Here is a 25,901-nt window from a genome sequence, read left to right as displayed (position 1 = left end):
TTAGTGAGGCCAATTACACATCCAGCACTGGTCCACATCTCTTCTGCAGAGGCTGCGCACATTATTAAGAATATTGTTCAAAGCAGAGTCTCCTGGGGCAGAGATCAGTGCACAATCGTCAGGAATGGCTACAGAAAACCATTTTATTTTTGTCATTTTTAAATTAGGCATACATTTTTTTTCTTACCATAGAATTTGCACTTATGCTGTGTCCTGATGAGGATTGTTCTTCGCAATAGAATCATGAATTTAATAGGAATAACCCTTTTAACTATTTCATTCTATCATTTTTTTAAGCCCAAGATCATGCTGTACACCCAAGTGGGTAAAAGTGTGATTGTACTTTTTGTGTGGCACTGTCTATTACAGTTCACTCCCAAATTAGAAGGGGCTCTAAATAAACCTTTACTGTCCCTCCAGGCCAGAAGGCCACAGTGATGGTCAAGGATTGGTGGCCATCTATGGACCGGTGAGGAGGGAACCACACCCTAAAAAGTCCCAGTGACACACACGTGTAGGGGATGACAGTCAAAAATAGAATGAATAGTGAAGGTGTTAAGAGTAATACTGTCTGGATGGTCCGCAGGGAAATTTAAAAATTCACCCATCTTAGCCAAAAAGTCTGTGTTTAAAATGTGGGAATAAAGTTAGAGCACCCCATGGTGACCACTCCTGGGGCCCTTCTGCACTTTGGGCTTCCAAACTTAACCGGACTTCATGGCTTTGATGGGATGAATCAGGGTCATCTATTTGGAAGACTATATAAGCCAAGCAAAGCTTCCACCCAATGCGCAATAACAGGTCTGCCTTTGCAAGGCCAAACCCACTGACACAGCAGACACTAAGCTTAAACATAAGGCCGAGAATCAAACCATGGTGTTATTAGACTGCATTCATTGTTACCATCCAGTGCCCAAATAACTGCAGTAGTTAAAATAGTTAAAGGGTTATTTTCTGCCCTTCATGGCTGTATTGAGAATAAGTCCTCCTGGGTCTTGGCCAACAGCCAAGTGCAGCTGCGCTATGCAATTTGCACAACTTCCATAGAAATTAATGGGTGTTATGTAAACAGCACGGCCGTGTCTGTGGGTCGGGAATTACACCAACAGCGTAGCTACACTGTTACCATTCTTCTCCGTAGAAGTTACTCATACATCGTTGCACCTGGCTGTCTACCTAACCCCACCTCTGGTAGCGGGGACATAGAAGCAGTTGTTCCTATCTCGGCCAGAAAAGTCCAAAATGGGAATAACTCTTTAATACATTACTTAAATGAGTGCCAGATATACAATTCCAAAAATAAAATCTGCACCATAGGACGCCCTCACTAAAGCGGGAACTACACAATGCCATTTAGTCACCGAATCTGATTTTTCATTTGCATTAGTTTAAAGTTCACCTGTAACCTGCTTTCCCATAGTAAATCAACGAGGTTGCAGTACAGTTATGTCATTTTACTATGGTTTGCATGTAAACAAATGTTGCAGTATAACTTCTAACGAAATCTGAAATTCCATCTTCAATAATGTTCTAATAGAAGCAAACATTTTGTAACCATGAACAGTGGGGAAAATGAGTATTTGATGCACTGCTGATTTTGCAAGTTTTCCCACCTACAAAGAATGGAGAGATCTGTAAATCATAGGTACACTTCACCTGTGAGAGACAGAATGTAAAAATAAAAACCAGAACAATCACATTGTATGATTTTTAAATAATTAAATTGCATTTTATTGTATGAAATAAGTATTTGATCACCTATCATCCAGCAAGAATTCTGGCTCTCATAGACCTGTTAGCTTTTCTTTAAGAAGCCCTCCTACTCTGCACTCATTACCTGTATTAATTGCACCTGTTTGATCTGGTTACCTGTATAAAAGACACCTGTCCACACACTCAATCACACTCCAACCTCTCCACCATGGCCAAGACCAAAGAGCTGTCTAAGGACACCTGGGACAAAATTGTAGACCTGCACAAGGCTGGGATGAGTTACAGGACATAGGCAAGCAGCTTGTTGAGAAGGCAACAACTGTTCTAATTATTAGAAAATGGAAGAAACACAAGATGACTTTCAATCTTCCTCAGTCTGGGGCTCCATGCAAGATCTCGCCTTGTGGGGTAAGAATGATTATAAGGTCAGGAATCAGCCCAGAACTACACGGCAGGACCAGGTCAATGACCTGAAGAGAGCTGGGACCACAGTCTTAAACATTACTGTTAGTAACTCACTACGCAGTCATGGATTAAAATCCTGCAGGGCATGCAAGGTCGCCCAGCTCATGCCAGCATATGCCCAGGCCCGTTTGAAGTTCACCAATGACCATCTGGATGATACAGAGGAGGCATGGCAGAAGGTCCCGTGGTCTAATGAGACCAAAATAGAACTTTTTGGTCTCAACTCCACTCACCATGTTTGGAGGAAGAAAAAGGGTTAGTACAACCCCAAGAACACTGTCCCAACTGTGGAGAATGGTGGGAGAAATATCATACTTTGAGGGTGCTTTTCTGCAAAGGGGACAAGACAACTGCACCGCATTGAAGAGAGGATGGATGGGGTCATGTATCACGAGATTTTGGCCTACAATCTCCTTCCCTCAGTAAGAGCATTGAAGATGGGTCATGGCTGAGTCTTCCAGCATGACAATGACCCGAAACACACAACCAGGGCAACTAAGGAGTGGCTCCGTAAGAAGCATTTCAAGTTCCTGCAGTGGCCTAGCCAGTCTCCAGACCTGAACCCAATGGAAATCTTTGGCGGAAGCTGAAACTCAATGTTGTCCAGCGACAGCCCCGAAACCTGAAAGATCTGGAGGAGATCTGTATGGAGGAGTGGGCCAAAATCCTTGCTGCAGTGTGTGCAAACTTGTCAAGAACTACAGGAAACGTCTGACCTCTGTAATTGCAAACAAAGGTTTCTGGACCAAATATTAAGTTCTGTTTTTCTATTGTATCAAATACTTATTTCATGCAATGAAATGCAAATTAATTATGTAAAAATCATACAATGTGATTTTCTGGATTTTTATTTTTAGATTCGGTCTCTCACAAGTGAAGTGTACCTACAATAAAAATTACAGACCTCTCCATTCTTTGTAGGTGGGAAAACTTGTAAAATCGGCAGTGTATCAAATACTTATTTTCCTCACTGTATGTTGTCGATTGTGGGTCTTCACAGCGATATGAAAAAAGTCCTATGAAGCCATAGATCACTGTGCTTAGAAGACTTATGTGATATGCTAAGGAAATGTAAAGGCCTCGCTACATTGTTCTTGCACTTGGGGTGATTCAGCCATCATTAGCTGTGCATAGTTATCTTTTAGGCTTGTGCTATGAAGTTACTTCTAGTTTTTCTCTGGTCGCTTAGGCTGCGTGCCCACTATGTGTTTTTCAAGCGTTTTTGCCGCAGAATTTCCCGCAGCGAAAACGCTTAAAAAACACTTGGTAATACGTGCCCCAAGTTCCCCAATGATAATCCGCATGTGCTGTGTACATGCTGCGGAAATTTCCGATGCGGATTATCATTGCGGAAAAATCCGCAACATGTCCATTAATTTTGCGGACACGCAGCGTAATCGCAGCCATTGACTTGCATTGAATCGCTTAATATCCGCATCACTACATGTGCACATATGGATATGAAGCGATTCAATGTGCGGATGGTACCCGGGTTTAGAGAAGAGGAGACTCTCCTCCAGACCCGGATACCATGGTACCTGTTAAAAAAGAATTTAAAATAAAAAATAAACATATACTCACCTTCCGATGTCCCCCGGTCTTTTCTCCGCTGTGTCCAGTCTCTTGTACGGCTCGCAGTGGTGTGAAAGGACCTTTCATGACGTCATTTAGTCATGTGACAGGTCACGCGACCGCTGACGTCAGAAGGTGAGTATAATGGGGTTTTTTTTATATTTTTTTACCATTTTTATTCTTTTCTTTTTTTTTTTAACTATTAACTTGGTCACACTATATAAATCCATGCCGGTTGCATGGATTTATATAGTGTGACCAAGTTGTCAAGCACTTTTCCAAGTGATGCTAAAATTGCTTGGAAAAGCACTTGATAACCCGCATGCAGAAATTCATGCAAAAACGCTTCACAAACGCTTCTACCTGGCGGGAAAAACGCATGTAAAATCCGCATGTGTTTTTCCTGCCAGGGAGATGCGGAAAAAATCTGTAGCATTTCTGCATCGTGGGTACTTAGCCTTATAGTATTTTTCTGGTGACTTCCTATCCGATCCGCCCCTCTTCCGGGCTCTGAATTCAGACGGGTCATTGCCAACCAGTCACGCACTCTACTTCTATGAGAGCATGGGAAAGATCCATCTAAATCTAGAGCCCTGAAGAGTGGAGAATCAGATGGAAAGTCGCCAGACGAAAACCGCATAGAAGCACACATTGAATCACAAAACCAGCACCAAGACGCCCATTCATTCATAAGCTCTGTGTAACTACTGATTGGCAGCCTTCTGTGTACACTGTGCATAGGCAGAAAGCTGCCAATCAGTGGTGTTTGCCAGGGTCTTACAGAGCTCAGTATTCAGAGAACTGCTAGATCTGCAGCAGAAAAAACAAGTGATTTTATCAAAACCGCGGCAAGCAGCCCAGTAAGTCATACATCGCTGGAATCAGGGTCTCTGCTCCTACATTATGCTGCGCTCAGATGGGGGAAGCAAAAACCTGCTGAGAGATACCCTTTAAACCACATATATTACCAGCTAGATACCCCGTAAAAAAATATAAAAATAAATATTAGACAATCATCCGTTTTGCAAGGAGCAACATCATAGACACCTTAAAAAAATTTAAACTTTATCGGATTTGCAGGAAGCTATTACCTGTGCTCTTCTGTAGTACTGTTTCGTTATTGTCTGGTATCGTTCTTGACCAGCCGTGTCCCTATGAAAACATAATGTTCTGGAGTTAATAGATCAAATGTCACAAGCATCAAATCATTTCCACTGAAGCGTGTGACGTGGTCATAATTATGTCAGTTCCGCTAAGTTCTGCTCAGACGGGCGATCACGTTGTGATGATTCAGACCCTCTGACACTAAGCCATGCGGCTTCATATGCACGAGGTCTCATCTCATTCTGTGGATAAGCATGAAGATTGATTTTTCTTTTTTCCAGTCAAATTCTCTGTCCATACAAGTTCTTCTGCACAAATATAAATTTGCTTTCCTCTGTTTTTTATGTACCATACAGCGGTGTACACACAGAGCTGCATGGTTCATTCAGCAAACTCGTATATCAGGACATGTCCACTGGCATACGGCTGACCGAGCTATCGGTGAACAGGTGTCCAAATAAAAGCTGTCTGTAAAGTCAGAAAATCAATAGCCAGTATATAAATTATAGGCCGACGCTTTGTCACTACTAGAGGATCCACCTCCAAACACCCTCTTATGGATTACATCAAGAATTTATCCACACAAGGAACGTTAATTAACTTTGCAAATTCATTGTTAGGTTCTTTGCAATGATCCAGAGTTACAGCTTGTATTATAGGCCTGTGCTTGCATCATTTATTTAAGGATATTTATAGCCAGAACTGTTTATCTCTTCCATAATAACTCTGCTTTCCATCACCTGTCTCATCTATTGCATTATTTTTGTGTCTTATTGTGTATAAATATGTGACTCTTCAGATTTTGGGTTATACTAGCCTGATGAAGAGACCTGCGTAGTCTCTAAAGCTTGCAAACTGTTACCATCTTTTCAGTTAGCCATTAAAAAGGTATCAACCACTGAGGACTCTCAAATTAAATATTTTAAAGGACATGTTAATGTAGCACCCTGAGGACTCAGCTGCTACAGGGGTATTGCACCTCAGGCCAGAGGTGTGGTATTCCACTCCCGGGTAAGGATGGAGTGTGGGACTGAGCTCAGTTAGCTGCATACACTACATACATCCCATTTCCGGGGGACAGATCGACGGTACTCCCACCAGTTTATGTGCAGGTACGACAGTGTCTGTCCCTGGCTGGAGTGGGAGGGGGTGGAACATCCCAGTGGTGTAGGGGCAGATAGGGGGAGCAGTCTGGGTAAGGCTAGGAGCTCATTGGGTGCTGGTCACCTGAGCTCACACATAGAGGGAGTATATAAGGTGGGCACCATCTTCGATCAGGGTCAGTCTGTCAGAGTTTAGTCAGAGGAGCAGAGCAGAGAAGCTCAGCCAGAAGGGCTGACAGGGAGTTGTGGTTCCGGCTGGGCCCAGCTCCAAGGCAAGTCTGAGAGAGAGAGAGAGAGGAGTGAGAAGGACCCAGAGAGAAGAAGAAAGAACCCCAAGACCCCAGAATACAAACAGCAGGGTGAAGGGTTGGCACCCAGGGTACCGGATCCCAAGCTGGCAGAGAGAAAAGCACACCTTAGCCAGGAACCGGAGGTCGTGGGCAGGATCTGCCACGACCCTCACCAAATCCACTAGAAAGGCATAGCAAGTATAGGGTCGGGGAACCCAGAAGAGGTGTACCCACCAAGAGACCCGAGGGAGCCGGCCATAAGTGGATCCCTGGTGAGAACGGCCAGAAGAGAGGGAAAGTCAGACAGGAGCTCAGGACCATGCTCCAGAATTGCTTGGGGGTTGGCCGAGTCCAGGACCTGGTGGACGCAGCACGGCTCGGGTGGTCGCTTCAGGCCAGAGTGACCATAAGAACACCCGTAAGTAAAAACCCCTGAACTGCACAGCCGACTCTGAGTCTTCTTGCTGATTCATCCTGCACCTGCACAACCACCATCCTCTACACCTGACCCCCTGAGGCTATACCCCTCCCGTTGGGGGTTATACTACCAGAGCTGCACACATACCACCAGCCTCAGCGGACCCTTCTGCAGCGGCGGCCTTTTGACCGCAAATCAACGGGTGGCGTAGTCGACACTAAGGACCTTTAACATCTGTAAAGACTGCCACACACTGAGTTTGACACCCTGGGCACGGACCGGGTCACCGCCACTCGGAGACTACAACCCCCATCTGATCCGGCTCCGGGTAATCCCCAAACAGCACTGGCCCAGGGGGCGCGTCATTCACATGTGCCATTTTGATGCTGTTTGACACCTAAATTTGGAGTGGATTATAAAGGAGAAATGCAGATTATTTTATATATACGTAATTCCTCTCTGCTACGGTTTAAATTACTATATCAAAATGCCACATGTGAAAACAGCCTAAGGCTACATGCACAGAGTTTTTCGAGGAGTTTTTAGAGCAGGAACTGTGTGGGAACCTTCTAAATCCTCCTCCAAATCTCAAAACTCCTCCTCAAAAATGTTGAGTTTCCGCTCAGTGGCTAAGTGCACAACACATCTTTTTCAGGTGGATTCTGGTCACATAAGCCGCCTGAAAAACCTATTAAAAACACATTCAAAAGCACGATCATGTGCATCTCTATATAAAAACAACTTGCTGATCATATGTTCAAGCTTTTAAAAGAAGTAACATCTCCATTGTTCTGGCATTTCCTGCGGAGGACAATCTGCACTTTACAATTCAAATCAATGGGAAAGGTGAAAAGGTGACCAGACGTTTTCTCGCTTTACCCCTTTACCACATTGGGTTTTTCAGTTTTCATTTTTTGCTCCTTTTCTTCCGTCAATATGTCCATGTGAGGGCTTGTTTTTTTTGCGGGACGAGTTGTACTTTTGAATGACACCATTGATTTTACCATATAGTGTACTGGAAAATGGGAAAAAAATTCCAAGTACGGTAAAATTGCAAAAAAACTGCAATTCCACAATTGTTCGTTTTTTTTACCATGTTCAACAAATGCTAAAACTGACCTGACATTAAGATTCTCCAGGCCATTACAAGTTTGTAGACTCCAAACATGTATAGGTTCTTTTTTAATTAAGTGGTGTAAAAAAAAATCCAAAAGTTTGTAAAAAAATAAAATAAAAAAGGTGTCATTTTTCAAGACTCATAGAGTCTTCATTTTTCGTAATCTGGGGCTGAGTGAGGGCTTATTTTTTTGCGTGCCGAGTGGACGTTTTTAATGGTACCATTTTGGGGTAGATACAATGTTTTGATCGCCTGGCGACCAAAAACTAATTCTGGTGTTTTGATTTTTTTTCTTGTTACGCCGTTTACCGATTGGAATAATACTTTTTTATATTGATAGATCAGGCGATTATGAACGCCGAGATACCAAATATGTGTATTTTTGATTTTTTTTTTTTTAAATTGTTTTATTTCGAATGGGGCAAAAGGGGGGTGATTTGAACTTTTATGTATTTTTTATTTTTTTTATATTTTTTAAAAAAAACTTTTTTTCACTGTACACAGGCTTCATTAGTCTCCATGGGAGACTAGAAGCTGCAATCTTCTGATCGCCTGTGTTATAATAATAATAATAATCTTTTTTTATATAGCGCCAAACATATTCTGCAGCGCTTTAGAATTCATAGATTCATATACAACAGTCATAAGTAACATAGCTAAAGATAATGCAATAATTAAAGCAAAAAAATAATGATGACCCTGCTCGTAAGAGCTTACAATCTACACAGCAGGGCTTCGGCCCACGAGTAACCAAACTGATCATCTGCTATGAACGCAGACTGCTGGGCGGCGCTCATAGACTCCCGTCAATGATAACTGCGGGGTCTCCTGCAGACCCCAGGTTGTCATGCCAACCCAACGGCGACCCCCGGTCATGTGACACAGGCGGGCATTATGAGGCACTTCTGGCACGTGCATGTTAAATGCCGCTGTCAGAGTTTGACAGCGGCATTTAACATTTTAACAGCTGCTGTTAGGGGCACATGGCAGCTGATCAGATCAGCTGTCATGTGCCCGAAAAGGTGCGGGCTCATCGCCGGAGCCTGCGGCAAAGAGGGAGATGCAACCTTCAACGTACTCATACATTCAAGGTCGAAAAGGGGTTAAAAAAAAAAACAACAAAAAAACACACGCTAGCGGATTCTTCGTTATTCAACTGAGTGAATTATCAACAGTGAGAAAAAAAAAGACTTCACAAAAAAGAACGAACATAAAAGATGCTTCAGGAAAAAGAAACTCCAGAGTTTAGAGTAGGGTCTTCTGCTTGTAAAATTCGTCGGGCTCATCAGAGTTTAAAGGGAATCGGTCAGCTGGATTTATCACCATAAAGTAAAAGGTATGGCCATAATGGCGCTATTACACGGATTAAATTGATACCACTGTTGAAAGAATCTGATCAGTGGTTCTTTTTTAATCATGGTTTTAAGTTTTCTGAGGAAGTCTTGTGTTCATCGGGTCGGGCCTATGGAGGTTGGGTCTTCTTCTCCGGACCCTGAGCCTGCCTCCTGTGTTTCTACAGGTCACCAATTAGTCAGTGACCTATTTTCTTTTTGAAATTTAACGCCGCCGCCATCATTGGCAGTGAGACTCCGCGCCAGCTCTTTGGGTCTTCAATAAAATGGCGTAGGAGTTGGCACATGCGCAGATCGAGATCTCGGCTCAGATCTGCAATTCACATTCATGCAGTCAAATACTAACTGGTCTCAGACTTCTCTCAATAGAAGTGAATTCAGAGAAGCCGAACCCGTCTAGTCAGTAAGTGACCCCATGTATGCGGTCAAGAGAACACTCACTCACAACCCCAAAACCGGGGAATCATGGCAGTGTGCGCAAAACGCACTCTCATAATGCAGAAGTCTCTTAGCTCTCAAAACTGGACATCCCCTTTAACTTTATGTAGATTACAGCTTGTATACACATAATTAAAGTTGAAGTGTAACTGTACCCCCTACCTGACTCAACGACCTGATGGAAACCACAACACATGCTCCACAGTTGTAACTTACCAGATCTGTATCCGTACTTTGATGCCATCAACATCTATGGTCTTCATTTTAAAATCAACTCCTGAAATAAAAATTAAAAAAAAATTTTAAAAAATGAAGGAACGAACCAAACGTGGCCATATTAACAAATAAGGAGGCATTAAAGGGGTAAGTCAAGTAACATATAAACTATATGTTTTGTTTATTAACTGCATTTTTGTGCTTTTTTAATAGCAAGATACCAAATTGATAAATGATTTATCAAAAATATTTAAGTAAAAAACAGTCAGCAAAGGAGGCTGTCTTCTCACTTAAGATTGGGGTCAAAATATACCCTCCTACTCAATATTTTAAAAATTTCCATCCACGTCTTCCAATGTAGTACGTGCAGGATGGCTAAACTTTTAGGCACACCACAGCTGCACTTAAGGAGGGTAAACTAGTCAAGGGGTCCTTGTGACCGTCACTCACCTGTGCCTAAGGGTGCTTTCACATTATGTTCAGGCACCAGTTTGGTGGCCCCGTCAGGGCTTAGACCCGAACCCCCCGCAAAACGGGATTAACGTAGTAGACTGCGTCTGAGCGTCCACCTCCAGTAGGCGTATACACCCAAAAATTATGCACATCAAAGGGTACATTCGCTCTGCCGGCACCATTATAGTCTATGGCCCAATCGGCGCATATGGCCGAATCCCATTTTGCGGGGGGTATGGACAACATAAGCCACTGAACGGGTGCCTAAACGCAATTTGAAGCACCATAAAAGAAAAAAAAAAAACTACTATACAATGTACGTATGTGTTATACCCAAGGTGAGCTTTTTGCTTTCAATAATGCCACAGACTTAGAGGAATCCTGACAATGGAGCATCAAGACCTTTCAGCATTAATAAGAATGCACAAGTAAATCAATGTCAGAAGGCTCCCGGCCGTCCTTGAAGTACTTCCAGCAGGATGTAGCTGAGACTAAAGGGATTTGCAGCTCCAAACAGAAATACACTGAAGAATTGCAAAAAGAAAATGCTGAATGTTATACAAATATAGAAAAGCAGAAATAAAAAATATTAAAAGACTAGCTATTTTTTTGCCTTCTATGTCTCACTTTCTTGCACCTATATTTATTTGTAGCCCATTGCTCTCTTACGAGACCCCACACAATTAATATATTAACATATACAATTTCTGTGAGTATTATTTAGATTTTTTTCTTTTTCTTTAATTTTCAGTTATCAGTAATTCTGATCACTAGGAAATAGCTTTTACGACACCAGTTTTATGCATTTAAATATTAATATTAGTCATTTAAAACCCAACTTCCAAATGAAAGTTCCCCGTTACAATACAAAATCCCTATCACTAATTGCCTTGTTATATCAGTCATATGTAGCGGTCAGTGAATATAGGATTACATTTAGTTTGTAAAAATATAGTACAAAAAACATTTGTACCTATAGCCCAAAAGTCTGTGTATACCCAACCATCTCCTATATGGGTTTATTCCTTTCCAAAACTATAGGCATTGATATGAGTTGAACTTTTTGTGGCTACAGCAGCCTCCATTCTTCTGTGAAGACTTTCTCCAAGATTATAAAGAGTGTCTATAGGAATTTGTGGCCCATTTGGCCAAAAGAGTATTTGTGAGGTCAGTCACTAACAATTAATGAGAAAATTTGGTTTGAACTCAACATTCCAATCCATCTAGTGTATGATGAGATTAAAGGGGGGCTAACCCCATCTTCATAGATGATTATTAGATAGGGTTTATAAAAATAAGCAGTTTTGCAATTTACTACTTATTAAAAGTTGCAGCCATTCTTGAGATAGACAGACTTCTTATGTTTACTACCTAGTTGTCTAGGAGACCGACCACCGTTGCTGTATAGCTTGCAAGCACTGTGCTAAATAAAGCTGGCTGGGATTAGCGGCAACAGCGTGCTGAAGGGATTCTGGAAAAGCTTCAAAACAGTGCTTACATAATCAACAGAAAAGAGCTTGCAAGCACTGTGAATGTCCTGCTGTCTATCAGTGGTGGTCAGTCTCCAAGGCAATGAGCTGTAAACAAAAGAAAAATATTAATATCTTAAGATCAGCTTCAAATAATAAGCAATAAATTACAAAAAAACTTTTATATTTACCCCCACATATGACATTATTGAAATATGTAAATGGCTAAAAGCCTCGATGCACTGTTCCACCCACTTTTTTTAGATTATGTCCACTCCTTCACTGTTGATTGACAGTGCTGGTTTGCCCAGAGCCTTTGTTGTTTAAAGATTAACTCTTATTATGCGAGCACTGTCCCTGTGCAGGTGAAAGAGTATACACATCGCTCTAGTATAGCTATATAGCAATGACAGCAGAGAGGAGAGAGTGATGTCAACAGCGAGGAGAAGATGTGTACACTCGCTCCTGAAAAGTGTAAGACCTCTATAACATACTATATTACATAGTATGTGTGAAGATACAGCCTAAAATCTTAATAAGCCAGATGTTTAGATTTGTTAATCCAAGAGAAATACACTATTATCTTTGTGTATTTGTGTCTGGTCAATAAGAACAGACCAGTATTTGTATAACCATGATTGTCATCTCCTGTTGGGTTTGGAAACAATTTTGTTTGCTAATATGCTAATTACATATTGTACTAAAAGCCAGATGAATGTTGATTTAAATGGCCCACTGTATACCAACTATGTAAATTGATTATCTCAAACAATGAGTCATGAGGCTGCCCTCCCTAACCCCTTGACCTGTGGATGTGAACTTAAAAAGGAGATAGGCTTCTGTAGGAGTCAGACTTGGAAAAGAAATTGGAAAGAGACTTTAAAGTGAGAGTCAAGGATCAGACTCTCTGAGAACATCATCTTGGAAGCATGGATTTTACCTAAAGAGACACAGATTTGAATTCTATATGATTCTAGCCTAAGGGTATCGGCCCTGACTGGAAAGATACAGATCTGCTCCATTAACCATCAGAGAGACCATGGATAGTTTTGGGGAGACCAGGTTGGGAAGAAGAAGCCACCTGGCCCCATGAATATGTTGTTTGGGATTGCCAGGAGGGACCCACAGAGACATTCGGAGAAGCCAGATTGGGGCCCACCGGTCATCTTGTCCCATGGACACTCTCGGAGAGGCCAGGTTGGGACCCTCGGGTCTCCTGGCCTTGTACCTCAATGGACAGTGTTTACTGGCCACTTTCTGGTTCAAAAAAGTATTGCCACACTGTTTTACCTGCACCCTGTGTTGTCTGAGTAGTGATACGCCCACGGAAGACCCGGGTCTTAACAGTATGTTATAGAGGTAAATGCCTTTTTAAAGGAAGTCTATAATCCCAAATTTACACTTTACAGGAGCAAGTGCACACACCACTCTCTCCTCGCTTCTGACTTCGCTCGAGTATAGCTGTGAAGCAATGACAGCAGAGAGGAGAGAGTGATGTGTATATAATGTTATAGAGGTCTATGTAGGCAAAGGGAGCCTCCACATAAATCTACTTAGTGAATCAGATTTCGCAACATTGTGGTTTGGCATACACTTTAGTGCACAACAATTTTGTGCCCATCCACAATGAAATGATTAGTGGTCGACTGGTGGTTTCATCCAATGACTTGTGTTTGTTAGGGCTTCAAATTGAGCCGTCCACTGACCGATTCCCCTTTTAATCTTAAAATGTTTTCATAGCTAAAACTTTATTACTTCGCTAAGAAGTGTTCTGTGCTTATTAATAGGAACATTTCTCACTAAGTGATAAACACTTCACACCGTGTTGTAGCATGAGATAACTAAAATGTGTGTCACCTCTGTTTCCTCTATACAATGCACGGACATCAGTGTAAAACTAATCATATTACATACTTCACACTTTTTTTACTTCCCATATTACAATGTGCTTTGGGAAATCAAAAGGCATTTGTTTGAACAAGATCACACGAAAAGTGAGAATTTCAATTAAATCGTTCTGCGATATTGTAATGTACATACCGGAATAAATGTTCCTAGTTCTTCTTAAAGGAAATGTATTATCAGAAAATCGAGTTTAAGTGTACTATGTATTTTTTGTTTGTTTGTTTTTTTAAATGAAAAAGAAAAAAAAATAGAAGTCTTGGATTTTGCACACTGCCCACCAGGGCTATTTTACGCTTATACTTCCAGTTCTTTACAGAAGGCTTTTCAGAAGTCCCATTGTCATCGCACACAGGGTTATAATGAAAAGTAACACCTCTATACACAGCTGAAAACACAGGATCATTCACAATAGGCAAAGTCACAGCTGACCCTGATCCCCCTCCTGTACAATGACCTGTGCCCACGCTCATTAGATGCTTCAAGACAAGACATAGGGTATGAGTCTGTCGATTGCTGCTAATGTTAATGTCAATTTCATGAAAGAACAGGAAGCATGAATCTAGAATAACCCTAGTTAATAAATAACATTTCCCACATGTCTACTTTATAACAGCACAATTTTGGAACCAAAATTTTTTTATTTTTTTTTTATTAGGGAGCTATAAGGGTTAGAAGATGACCAGCGATTTCTCATTTTTTTACAACAAAATTTACAAAACCATTTTTTTAGGGACCACATCACATTTGAAGTCACTTTTAGGGGTCTTTATGACAGAAAATACCCAAAAGTGACACCATTCTAAAAACTGCACCCTCATGGTGCTCAAAACCACATTCAAGAACTTTATTAACCCTTCAGGTGCTTCACAGGAATTTTTGGAATGTGGAAGAAAAAAATGAACATTTAACTTTTTTCACAAAAATGTTACTTTAGACCCATTTTTTTTATTTTTGCAGGGGTAACAGGAAAAAATGGACCCCAAAATTTGTTGTGCAATTTCCCCTTAGCACACAGATACCCCATACGTGGGTAAAAACCACTGTTTGGGCACACGGCAGAGTTCGGAAGAGAAGGAGCGCCATTTGACTTTTTGAATGTAAAATTTGCTTGAATAATTAGCGGATGCCATGTTGCATTTGGAGAGCCCCTGATGTGCCTAAACAGTGGAAACCCCCCGCAAGTGACACCATTTTGGAAACTAGACCCCTCAGGGAACTTATCTAGATGTGTGGCGAGCACCTTGAACCCCCAGGTGCTTCACAGGAGTTTAGAACATTGAGCCGTAAAAATTAAATTTTCACATTTTTCCCACAAAAATGTTTTTTTGCAGCCCCCAATTTTGCATTTTCATAAGGGTAACAGGAGAAATTGCACCATGCAGTTTGTTGTGCAATTTCTCCTGAGTAAGCCGATACCCCATATGTGGGGGAAAACCACTGTTTGGGCTCACGGCAGGGTTCGGAAGGGAAGGAGTGCCATTTGACTTTTTGATTGTAAAATTTGCTTGAATAATTAGCGGACGCCATGTTGCGTTTGGAGAGCCCCTGAGGTGCCTAAACAGTGAAATCCCCCCACAAGTGACACCATTTTGGAAACTAGACCCCTCAGGGAACTTATCTAGATATGTGATGAGCACCCTGAACCCCCCAAGTGATTTGCAGAAGTTTATAACATGGAGCCGTGAAAATAAAACAAATCAAACTTTTTCCACAAAAATAATGTTTTAGCCCCAGTTTTTTTTATTTTCACAAGGGAAAGAGGAGAAAATGGACCCCAAAAACTGTTGTGCAATTTTTTCCTGAGTACGCCAATACCCCATATATGGGGAAAATACAGTGTTTGGGCGCACGGCAGAGTTCAGAAGGGAAGGAGCATTGTGCGACTTTTTGAACGCAAAATTGGCTGGAATTGAGAGCGGACGCCATGTCGCATTTGGAGAGCCCCTGATGTGCCTGAACAGTGAAACCCCCCCTCCCACACACACACACACACACACACACACACAAGTGACCCCATTTTGGAAACTACACCCCTCAAGGATTTTATCAAGGGGTATAGTGAACATTTTGAATCCAGAGGTACGACACAGAATTTGATAACATTAGGTCATCATATTGAATAAGTTGTCATTAGTCTTGAGCGCAAGTGCTCGCTACTTGAGTTTGCATCGGGTACCCTGCTCTCATGTTTCATGGTTATTAGACACCCAAAAAAAAACATGTGGGGATCGCTCGTGCATGGCAGGCAATTCCTGCAAGTTTTTTTTTACCACGAAGCATATGGGGCGGAGACTCGAGCATGTCACTTGAGCACCCGCGATAGTCAGTGCATTCCTGAGCACCCGATGCAAACTCAAGTAGCGAGCACTTGCGCTCAACACTAGTCGCCATATCGTCATCTTTTTGTTTGTTTTACTTTTGAAAAAAAAATCACAACCCCATCACAACCCTAACCCTAGAGTTTATTTTTTACGCCGTTCCTCGTGCGGTATAAGTGATTAGACGACTTTATTCTTCGGGTCGGTGTGATTACAGCGATACCAGAATCATATCTGGTTTTTTAGATTGACAGCTGTCACACACTAAAAGACGTATTTTTTTTGCAAAATCTAGTTTTTGCATCGCCATATTTTGAGAGCTATAATTTTTCCATATTTTGGCAGACAGAGTGATGTGATGGCTTGTTTTTTGCGGGATGACTTGACGTTTTTATTGGTGCCATTTTCAGGCACGTGATATTTTTTGATCGCTTTGTATTCCGATGATTTTTGGGAGGCAGAATAAACAAAAAACAGCAATTCCACAATTTTTTTTATGGGGTGTTTTTTTTATGCTGTTCCGCGTGTGGTAAAAATTGATAAGGCAGCGTTATCCTTCGGGTCAGTACGTTTACAGCGGTACCACATTTTTTCTATGTTTTGGTGCTTTTGCACAATAAAAGCTATTTTATAGAAAAAAATATTTTTTTCATCGCTTTATTCTGAGAGCTATAACTTTTTCATTTTTTGGCTGATGGAGCTGTATGGCAGCTTGTTTTTTGCGGGACAAGATGACATTTTCAGCGGTACCATTTTTATTTATATTCGTCTTTTTGATTGCAAGTTATTTCATTTTTTGTTTGGCGGTATGATGATAAAGCATTGTTTTTTGCTTCATTTTTTATTTATTTATTTTACCATGTTCACTAAAGGGGTTAACTAGTGGGACAGTTTTATAGGTCAGGTCGTTCCGGACGCGGTGATACAAAATATGTGTACTTTTATTATTTTTTTTCATAATATTTATTGATGGGCACATTATATTTTTATTTTTGGTGGATTATTTTTTTTTTTATATTTTTACAATTTTTAAAAAAAAAAAAAAAAATTCTCATTTAACACTTTTTTGACTTTTATTCTGTGTTCCACTCTGGGACTTTCACTTTTTTTTATTCTGATCGCCTGTATAGCACAGGAATGCAGCACCATCCCTGTGCCATGCAGGCTGTTAGTGCTGCACAGGGAGAAGATAGTTTGGAGATGCACTGCGCATTACCAAAGAATCTTCCTGCAGTCTGGTGACCTGGATGTTGTCATGACAACATCGGGTCATCATGGCAACATCCAGGAAGCCGCGGCAGACAGCGCTGGAGGCCGGGAGGGGAGGTGAGTATTGCGATCACCTCCCCTTGCCACCACAATTCTGCGATTGACTTCGATTGCAGCACTGCAGGGGTTAAAGTGCCGGGAGCGGTGCGGGACCGCTCCCTGCACATAGTCACAGCTGACACCCTGTACTATCAGCTGACACCCGGCGGCTATCTTCCCGAACCACTTGTGTGCAGGTGCGATTGCCATATGACCTAATAGTACGTCATTGGTCCAACCGGCTCAGGTCACCAAGACGTACTATTAGGTCATACGTCAGAAAGGGGTTAAAGAGAATGTAATGCACACCAAATGGGAAAATACTACTCCTCTGCTGTGAATAAGGGTTTCCAACCCGAAAAGTGCAAGCTTATGGATCCTTAATCTTTATCTTTTGCTATTTCTCACCATGTTTTTAATTACACAGTAAAGATTATGTTCTAACATTTGCCCAATGGTGCTGGAGAGAAGTCCTCATGGACCTTTTCTTCCATTTCTGACCTGGATACCAGCCTGGTGTGTTCCTACACTCCCTACACCACACCCCGACCAAACAAGGTCTACCAGGGTTCCTATGTGAATACAATGGATTTTCACTATGAATTGTCCTCCCTGGAAGATGAGCCGATTACCTATTTTTCCTTCCAACAATAGGTCATGTCACCATGGCTTCCTTCCAAAGTTTCAAACCATTCTATAAATTCACATACTGCATATAAAACTAGGAAAATATGTTCCGAAGCCATAAAAAATAATATGTTACTGACATTGGAGAATAAAGCAATAAATTAACAATTTGTTCACACAAAAGGGGAATTTTAATTCTGCTCCAGTGTTGGTCTCTGTGTAGCTTGGAAGGACCTACAGCATGAGCCCAGGTGCAGAGTACCAACAAGATGCCAACAAGACATATTGTCTTGCTAATGGCATTTCAGTACAGGACTGGGCCAAAAAAACCTGCAGCTATACAATGGATAGAGAAAGGAGAGCCTAGCTGCGACTCTGCCTTTATGTGTGCAGTGGTTAATCTGCAGTGTCTCAATGGGTAAAAGCAAGATTTGCCTGCCATTTTCCCCCACCATTCCAACTAGACTAATGTTAAATTATCTGCCCCTATATTTTCTCAAGGTTCTTTATTTAATTTTATTTTTTTTTAACTGTCGTCAAAGAAAGTGGTATTATAATGTTTTTATATTTCGGATTAATATTTACAAATATATATAATAAATTGAGATTACAGGTACTCCTAGTCATGCAGCCCCTCTTCTACTGAGGAGATTTGGTCCAGTGTATCAGCCTTGACTGTCCTTAATTATGTGCGTCATCTGTCCTTCTAAAGGTACTGCCACTAATGTCTATCACCTAAGGCTTGCAACCAGCAACATTGTAATATGCTGTATGTTAGTAGTATTTAAAGAGAATCTGTCACTTACTAAAAAAAATGCATTAAATACCTGGAGTTCCCCTGATTCTGCATCTCTTTCCTGTTTTGTTCTGTGTCACTCTGTTGCAGAGATTTTCACATTTGTTTCTTCTGGAGTAAAGCAAATGAAATCTCTGCTTGTAGTGCATCTGGGTGTTTCTTCAGAGTCTTCACTGGGGACGTGTGCTTTCACTCTTCTCAGATGCGGCCAATCACAGGGTGCCTGACACTGCTTGATCAGCTGCGATTGGCAGTGTCTGGGAGAGAGGAGTAAAAGTGCACCACCCCCCCAGAGAAGACTCTGAGGAAATGCCCAGTTGGACTGAAAAGCAGAGATTTCACATACTGCTTTCCAGAAGAAACAAATATAAATATCTCTGCAATGGAGTGACGTAGCATGGAAAAAAGCGGCAGAATCAGGGGAACTGGAGTTTTTTGCAAAGATATTTAGCTCAATTTTTTGAGCAAGTGACATGTTTGCTTTATACACTTTACTTTCTTTCTGATTGGAGTCGTTGAATTTTCTCGTCTTTTTCAGTCCTCCATGAAAACGTCTTCCAGCCGCAGTTCATCTGCAGAGTTTATAACACGTTTCACTTCTCACATTTCCAACCTATTCTCAACCTACACAAACTCTCCATCCTGCTGCCACCAATAATTTCATCCTTGTTGCTTTCTTTTGTGCCCCATCACTACTTCAAAGATTGTGTACTATTACTATTATTAACCCACCACCTCCCCCAAAAGAATGCTACCCATACAGTGAACCTGAAAACAATAGTGCCTGACGGATGTCCCTAAAAGTAATGGTGACAAATGGACAGTAATAGTATCCACAAAGTAAGTGGCAACTTTTGCACCCTAAACAGTAAGATTGTCATCTTTTGTTCCCCACAAAGAAATAGTGCCCTCCTTTTGCCCTGTAGATGAGTAATAATGATCCCTTATGCCTCAAAGAAAGTAATAATGCCCCCACTGCACCTTAAGGTAATAATGCACCCTGATTACCCCTTAAATTATTGCTCTTAATGTCCTCTTACAGTAATATTGGACCTAAGAACCCCCTTAAAAGGTTTGTCCATCGTTAAAGTTTTTTTAGGCATTGGTTGGTATAACATAAGGGCATTCTCGCCTGTTTGCCCCTTCATCGATCCAGCACTGGCTACTAGGGTTTATGTTGCTGGCTGTGGATGCGATGACTATGCAGAGTCTGGATCTTATAGGACCACTGAAACCTGTGATTGACTGCAGTGGTCAGGTGACTGGATCAACACATCAGGGAAATATCCAGCCTGAATCCATGAGAGTGCCATCAAGGGAGCATGCCTCCATTTGTTATTTTTTTTATAACAAACCATGGCTAAGGAAAATAAAAAATTAACTAAACCTCAGAATAAAATTAAGATCACACAGGTCCAGCCTGGAGTGGGAGGATGCCCTCCGTTACTGAATATTCCCTTGGTGCCCCCACCAATAGTGTACTGTCATACAATGTACAAACGATCATAATCTACAGTGCCCAAGTGTCATACAATACAGTGCCACATTATACATTGCTCACAGTCTCACATTAGACAACTTTGCAGTATTAAGTCAACGACTCCAATCAGAAAGAAAGTCAAGTGTGAAGAAGGCTACAAAAATATTTCCACGGCATTAGATAAACCATGGAAAGCTTAAGACGTCATCAAGGAGGGACTTAAATTTGGTGCAACAGTGACATTACCTAGAACTTGAAGTCCCTCAAAAATTGATGAAAAGACAAGAAGAAACTTGGTAAATATTTACCCATCAACAATTGCAAAGTCGTGTAATGTAAATGGACCCTTAGCAATACCTCTGTGGAGTTGTCACCAATTACATAGAACATATTGCTAACATTGGCTTTGCGTTTAAAAGACAACGCCTGCTATGATGAACAATTCAAGGCTGAAACAATATTATAATCTTAACACTTAAGGCTCTATATTCTTCTTGTAAGAAGAGAGCATTAAGTTACACTTAGTAAATGTCACAGTTATTTGCTGATGAGAGTGCAATGGCCTTATCGAAGAGTTATTAGAGAAAGTCTTTGTCATGTTTCCTATGATTCATGTTTCTAAGCGCAAGATAATACTTATGTTTTATGGTAATAACACCCAACAAGAAGAGCTTGTCATGTTATAGCTCGACAGCCGGGTCTCCAGTTACAAAATCTGTAATGGTTATATTTGGCATAACTAGTGCACGAGCGATCATCACTGACATATAGAACCTTTGTGTTGTATTTTGAGGCTTTCTACGTTGTAGGCTATAGAATAGCAATGGTGCTACAGTGCATTTATCTAACACTTAAAGCAGTTGACTAGGATTAGAAATGTAGAGAATTTTTTTCGCCTAGAGTAAGCTCTACACTTGACTATTGATAGTTTTTGGTATTGCAGATTATTAACACTTGATATTAAAGAGGTTGGCTATTACTTTTTCCTATTTATAGCCTATCCGTAGGGCAGGTGCAGACACCCGTGTACTCTCTCATCCAAGAGAAGCAGAGATTATGCAAATCACACTCTGATCAAAGTTTGATCAGAGTGTGAGCATGTCTCGCTGGACCCACTGAGCCTCGGGCTAGGCTTACCCTGGAGGAGCGTGACTAAGTGGCTACCTGGGCTTCACTAAAGACTCTGATGGTGGCGTATGGCTTGAGTTGCAGGTAGCCGCCAGGTTCCACTCCAGGGCAGTCCCTGGTACTGCAGCAGCTGACCCCAAGGGTCAGGGATGCAGGTACGGACTCAGAGTAGCTGGTAGGACAGGAACAGGATCACTGTCAGAATGGATACCGGTGTGGATTCAGACGGGACGGGTTTAGGATCAGGTTCGGACAGAATGGCTCGTTCAGACAGGGCGGTTACAGGGTCACAGGACAAACTCTGGTACTAGGTCGCAGGACCGGTTAAGTAACAGGAACCTAACAACGGACTAGTGGGCTAAGACACACTAGATACAGCACCTCCCTAAAGGGGAGGGTTCCTTAAATATCTAATGTCTCCCAGCTATAGTCTGGAGGCATTTCCAGAGTGTGCACGCTACCCCTTTAAGAAGCCGGGAGACATGCATGAGCCCTGGAACGTGGAAGCCGGCACAGGGGATGCTGCCGAGCATGTCGCCATCCCTGCTGGGAGGAGGGAGAGGAATTATGCAGGTATGCTAGCGTTACAGAGCATAGTGTGATCCGCTTCTCTTGTATGAGGAGAAGATGGAGGAAAAAAATGTCTGCATTTTTTCCATTCTATCAGTGTGTGGAAATCGGACTGCACTCAGATGTCATCCGAGTGCAGTTTGATGTTTTCCACGGACTCATTGACTTGGCCGAGTGCGATCCGAATATCACACCAGGGCTTGGTTAGAGGGGAAAAAAATCTGATATGTGCACGGCCCCATAGAATAACATTGGTCTGAGTGAGATCCGATGTTTAGTTGGACTTTACTTAGACCGAAAATACAGACATGTGCTCGAGCCCTTAGGATAGGCCATCAATAGCTGATCAGTAAGGGTGGCACTCCCTCTAATCAGCTCTGACTGACGACGGCCAGAAGTTTGTTGATGCTGCCGGAACACACCAGCTCTATCAACCCTATAGTGGTCCTTTGGGTTTTCCATTTCCAAAGTGGCACTCCCATGTGGTCTACGTCCACAATCTTATGAAATATTTTATAAAGAGTCAAGAAATTGTGCTGTCTGAGTAATTGCATTCTGGAGGTTATTTGCAAGCCACCAAGTTTTTCTAGTCCGGCACAACAACTGCAGTGGCAGGAACATAAGGCGTGTGCTGCAATAAGTGATGGTTACAGATCTGTAGCTAAATGTCCATTTTCATCCAATGGAAAGGAACACATTTTTGAGAACTACATCCTGATCTCTTCAGAGATGCCAGAAGGTCCTCATCAAAAATGTATGAAGCTGGCTGCCATAAAATATAAATATCAGGAGCAAGAGGTTTATGTCCATAGGTGTTAAAGCCGCCATAAGCAGGAACAGTTCCGTTGACAGAAGTGTGGAGGCTGCAGCCCATCAGTGGGACACAGCACCGGTCTGGGGGGGTAAGCAAGAGTTTTGTATTTTTTTACTTTTCCGAGGCAGATTGAAAAGGGGTTGTCCAATAGTAGACAGCCCCTTTAAGGATTTGCCCAATTGCCTTTTTCTTTGCAAAGCATGAACCTCCTACACTCCAGTAATATATATTGTCTTACCCAACTCGGGTCAACATATGTTTTATGACGAGGCTCAATTGTTCCACGATTCTTCACACGCAGTCAGTGATACTATTACTACATTTACTCCACATACTGTACAATGCATTAATGAACAAAAAAAAGAAGCAGATACCCGGCTCATTGAAGGATTTTTTTCTTACCCAGAAGATTTCCTTCATCTAACCCTGCTAAAAGTGAAGCGAAGGCACAATAGCTACAAATTTCAGACTTTACGATGACATCACCAACTTGACATATTAATATTGGCAGTTGATGAAAACAATGGATCCTTCCTGCCAACTCACAGAACCACCTGCTGTGGTGACCTCATCTCTGTACTAAAAGCAATACATCCAGCGCTTTACAATAGTCTAGAGTCCATTCAAAGGCTGCTGTAAAAAAATACAGCCTGGTATACCGATTATGGATTGTAAAGCCAACAACCCAGGCAGCCGCTCTGGTATTATGGATCCCACGTGGCAAATTTGTTGCAGAAATTTCAGTGACTGTTGTAGATCTGAATCACCTTTGTGAAAATCGGTGCAGAAGCCACACAATTCAGATTTGTACAAATGTCTGTAAGAAATCTGACCTGGGTGAACAACCTAAGAACTGGATAGTCTTAATTGGACACGGACATACACATTAGATGGCTGTCGGCAGAACGATGCATTGGCTGATCGTTTGGTCGACAGCCATCTCAGTTGACTCTCCCATACACAGGAGCACTTCTGTGTCCCCTATGAGAAAGTCACCGACTGAAACTTCGACCAGCGGCTTATCTCCGGGAGAAGAATGGGATCGGCAGTCTGAAATCAGACATGCTTGATCAACATCTCTCCCTACCATCAGTCATCCGGCGCCCCCATACACATCAGACCGTTGACCAAACCTGTCGAGATGGGCCAAACCTGTCGAGATGGGCAGGATCAGTCAACATTACTCTAATGTGTATGGGGGCCTTAAATTTCTGCATTCTGAGATCTTTTTTGTTTATTACTATATGAATTTTGTCAGAAACATTATAAATCTAAGTTATGACGGTGCGGCACAAAATCCCACAGCATCCTTGAAACAGAATTTTCCGAATACTAGGCTGCAGCATATTTCCAAAGTATAAGTTTCTTTATAGCAGAAATCCATCTTGCTTTAGTTCTGCGTGACTTCATCCTATTTATTCCTGCACAGCAGGAGACAGACAGTTACTAAGCAGGGATAACAGTATAAAGGGATGCAATACCAAAACCAGTGCCGCATCCAAAATATATTGAGGATCATTAGGGACCCCAAGGATGGACCTCAACCATGTGATGAATATGGCATTACTTTATAGGGTGGGAATATCTTTTTAAGGCTTGATTCAGACAAAGACCATTTTCATCCATGTGTAATCTGTATGTCCGTTTTTTCTATGTGGCACCCTGCTGTCCTCCACAAGAGGCCCTCACTGCATACAAACACCTCCACCCTTCCACCTCATACCACCAGAGGGAGCCCGAATAGGGATATATATATATATATATATATATATATATATATATGGAGGGTGGAGCCAGGCAGTCAGTGAGAAGTTAGTTAGTCTCAGAGAGAGTCAGAGAGTGTGCTGATGCTAGGGATCAGTGAAGACGCAGCACGCTGGCTGCTGTGCTTAGGCGAGCCAAGGCCTACTGCACGAGTTGAAGCCTGAGGAGCCCCGAGTGTGGCCGGAGGCAAGAAGCAGAGGAGAGAAGTGATAAGGGGGCAGAGGAGCATCATAGGCTCACCCCAGAACGTAAACCGGACACCGGGTCTGGGCCTACAGGTTCCCTTTATACCCAGTAGGGATCACCGGCATACCAGGAGGACTACAAGTCCCTGGCCGACCTGAAGCTAAACCTATTACAGGACCAGGAACCACGAAGGCCCCGGCGCCCAGGGATAGTGGTTGCCAGCGGAGGGTCCTACTACCAAGCGACAGGTGAAGGAACAGCACGACACAAAAGCTAGGCCCAGTTGCAGGCTGGCCAGTAGCTTAGAGAGAGGGAGATATGGACCAGGAGGCCTTATACCTGCTCACTGGGGAGAAGTCCTGAAGTGCACCCTTCCTACCGAGTACCCTGGACCGTACCTGACATCCGCACCAGTAAAGGTATTGAAGCGAACCCCCTGTCTCTGTCAGTTACTCCTGCTGCGCCATCCTGACTGCACTACAAGCCCCAGTATCACCACCCACCGTCAAAATCTACACTGCCCAGAGGCCCGCTCCACCTGTGGGGAGCTGTTCCATCCTAGCTGCCTTATCAACTGCCTCAGAGGTCTGCAGCAGCGCTGGTACAAATTACCAGAAACCACAGGTGGCGTCACGATCAAACTACAAAACCCATATAAACTATCCCCTTTTTTGTTGACCGCCCTGGGCCACGGACCGGGCCAGCCACTGTGACATATTCCCCCCCCAGCATTCATAGGCAAGGACACCGAGTACCCCACTGCCCTGGGGGCACGTCATCTACATCCATTTTTATTCACCAGCAGTTAAAAAAAATTGCAAGACCAAATATATTGCAATGTATCTGTAAATAAAAAACGGATGCAATACAGATGTAATCAGGTTTGAACGAGCGAGTCCCATCCAAAATACAGAAGAGACTAGTGCATTGTGGGGGTTTTTTTTCCACAAGGACACTCAGTCCACGTGAAGAAAATTTGCCATCTGAACAGCTCTATTGGATTAACTTGGTCAGTGCAATCCAATTTTAGCATGGACAGCACATGTCTGAACGAGCCCTAAACGTGAAAACTTCTTCAACCGTACTTCCTGATGATTTGCTGTAACATGTCCTGTTAATCAAATACCTTTTTGCCATAGCACAGACACTAATGAAGACCTCTCTTGCAAAGACACGTAGTGACTGCATTTGGCTAAATTATGACTCTTCCTTGTTATCAAATGATCAAATTCTCAGAGCTTCAATTTATTTTTCCACCACGCTTTTTTAGCAACCTTAAAAAAAAAAAATACACA

General features: G+C 42.2%; 1 protein-coding gene across 1 annotated transcript in view; it reads right to left on the bottom strand.

The window, feature by feature from the left end:
• RAB15 (RAB15, member RAS oncogene family) overlaps positions 1-25,901 on the bottom strand; it is a 103,035-nt gene that overhangs the window by 73,706 nt on the left and 3,428 nt on the right. The window contains exons 2-3 of the mRNA XM_073638920.1: positions 9,789-9,849; positions 4,842-4,902 (exon numbers count right to left, since the gene is read on the bottom strand). Coding sequence (XP_073495021.1) covers positions 4,842-4,902; positions 9,789-9,849 — 122 coding nt within the window. The remainder of the gene's footprint in view (positions 1-4,841; positions 4,903-9,788; positions 9,850-25,901) is intronic.

This window comes from Phyllobates terribilis, unplaced genomic scaffold, assembly GCF_046119375.1.
Source record: "Phyllobates terribilis strain yellow unplaced genomic scaffold, ASM4611937v1 Scaffold_7__3_contigs__length_470593459, whole genome shotgun sequence".
Classification (NCBI taxonomy): Eukaryota; Metazoa; Chordata; class Amphibia; order Anura; family Dendrobatidae; genus Phyllobates; species Phyllobates terribilis.
Note: the sequence above shows the minus strand (reverse complement) of the source record. Positions and strands in the feature narration are given on the sequence as shown.